This window comes from Octopus bimaculoides, chromosome 27 (assembly GCF_001194135.2).
Source record: "Octopus bimaculoides isolate UCB-OBI-ISO-001 chromosome 27, ASM119413v2, whole genome shotgun sequence".
Taxonomy (NCBI): Eukaryota; Metazoa; Mollusca; class Cephalopoda; order Octopoda; family Octopodidae; genus Octopus; species Octopus bimaculoides.
In genome coordinates, this window is record NC_069007.1 from 21,040,172 (window position 1) to 21,042,155 (window position 1,984).

General features: G+C 40.8%; 1 protein-coding gene across 2 annotated transcripts in view; it reads left to right on the forward strand.

The window, feature by feature from the left end:
- Window positions 1-1,681: 1,681 nt before the first annotated feature.
- Window positions 1,682-1,984, forward strand: part of LOC106870995 (kielin/chordin-like protein) — a 7,080-nt gene continuing 6,777 nt past the window's right edge. The window contains exon 1 of one of the 2 annotated variants that reach the window (XM_014917243.2): window positions 1,682-1,839. In XM_014917243.2, the coding sequence (XP_014772729.1) occupies window positions 1,791-1,839 (49 nt within the window). In that variant the 5' untranslated portion in view covers window positions 1,682-1,790. The remainder of the gene's footprint in view (window positions 1,840-1,984) is intronic. The other variant, XM_014917242.2, reaches the window with a different exon arrangement.

A 1,984-nucleotide genomic window follows, 5' to 3' on the forward strand; every position in this document is an offset into this window, starting at 1 on the left:
ACTCAACCTGGAGTTGTAGTAGAAGACACCTGCCCAGGGTGCGACATGGGTGGGAAGGGTGAACACCCCCTCCCCCCCAACCCCCCCAGTCTTGCAAAGAGAGCTTCTTAACCACACTCATTTCTGCCCTACTCCAACTGTCTACCAATTCTACCAATGTATCACCCCACCGTAACCACACTACTACCACAACCACTACTGCAACCACCACCACTACCACCACTTGTTACTGTTGTTGTAAATTGATAACGATGAGAAGCAGTGATTAATCTTTCGCACAAGACAGTCTGTTACATCACACTGAAGATAATTTCTTGATTGCATTACAGTTACACGTGACTCCTGTCACTGGCAGACACGCCCCCTCGGGTGTTGAGGGAGGGCAGTAACTCTAACCTTCTTTGAGTGATAAAATGTGACCGATATAATTTTGGATACAATGGCTGATATGCTTTAGCTGTAGATCTGTTTGATTAGTGATGACAGCGACAATAGCAACAGCCACAACACCAGCAACAACAAACACAACAATATCAACAATAACAACAATCATAACAACAACAAACATAATAACACTACCAATTGTGTTGAGTCAAAAGTTTTGTAATATTTCAGTAACTTTAATGTAATGAGCTGGGGGAATCGTTAGCACACCAGGCAAAATGCTTAGTGGTATTTTGTCCATCTTTACGTTCTGGGTTCAAATCCCACCAAGGTTGATTCTGCCTTTTTTTCCTTTCAGGGTTGATGAAATAAAATACCAGTTGAGTACTGGGGGCGATTTACTTGACTTAGCCTCTCTCCCAAAACTGTTGGCCTTGGGCCAAAATTTGACAGGTTCTGGAAGCTGGCTCTTGGTTAATTGGTTAACCATTGCTTCTGTACGTTTAGGATTGCAGAGAAATATTTCTCTCAGATTCATCATCATCATCATCATTTAATGTCTGCTTTCCATGCTAGCATGGGTTGGATGATTTGACTGAGGACTGGTGGACCAGTCCTCAACTGGTACTTAATTTGTTGACCCTGAAAGGATGAAGGGCAAAGTCAACCTCAGCGGACGTTAAACGATGATGATGATGATGATAATAATAATAATCCTTTCTATTATAGGCACAAGGCCTGAAATTTTGGGGGAAGGTACTTAATTTACCGACCCCAAAAGGATGAAAGGTAAAGTGGACCTTGGCGGAATTTAAACTCAGAACATAGCCGCAGACGAAATATTGCAAAGTATTTCACCCATCGCTACGTTCAAATTCTGCCGAGGTCGACTTTGCCTTTCATCCTTTCAGGGTCAACAAATTAAGTACCAGTTGAGTACTGGGGTCGATGTGATCGATTATCCCCCTCCCCACAAATTTCAGGCCTTATGCCTATAATAGAAAGGATTATTATTATTATTATTATTATTATTATTATTATTATTGGTGGCGGTGGTGCTGGTGCTGGTAGAATGGTGGTGGTAGTAGTAGTAGTAGTGAGGCCCTAAGAATCGGCAGCAATTCCTTTCACAGCTGCTGAAGTTCTCACCGATTATCAGAAGAGTTCTTTTGTGCTAAGATTCCAGTTTAAAAAATGTTGTTTTTTTTATTTTAGATTGCTTTTCTTTTTCTTCCTCCCCCTCCTTAAGTCATTGCTACCCCTTGTTGATATATTAAACAATTATCTCTACTAATCAACTTTCTGCAAAACTTGTCATACAGTGATTATTTGGGTGATAAGGAACCCCTATAAATTGGCTGTGTAACATCTACAGATATTCATTTTGCTCTGGAAAACTGAAGAAGATGATTAAGTTAGCCATTCTCTCCTGCCTTGTGCTTGCTGCGTTCGCAGGTAAGACAAATATTTTCATTTTTGTATTCGGTTTGCAAGGTTCTTGACGTGAACAGATTTCGTTGTGTCTTGGGAGGGTCATTATGTCAATGATGAACACATGCACTGGTTCAGTTTCACTTCTATATTGGTTTCAAATTTTGGT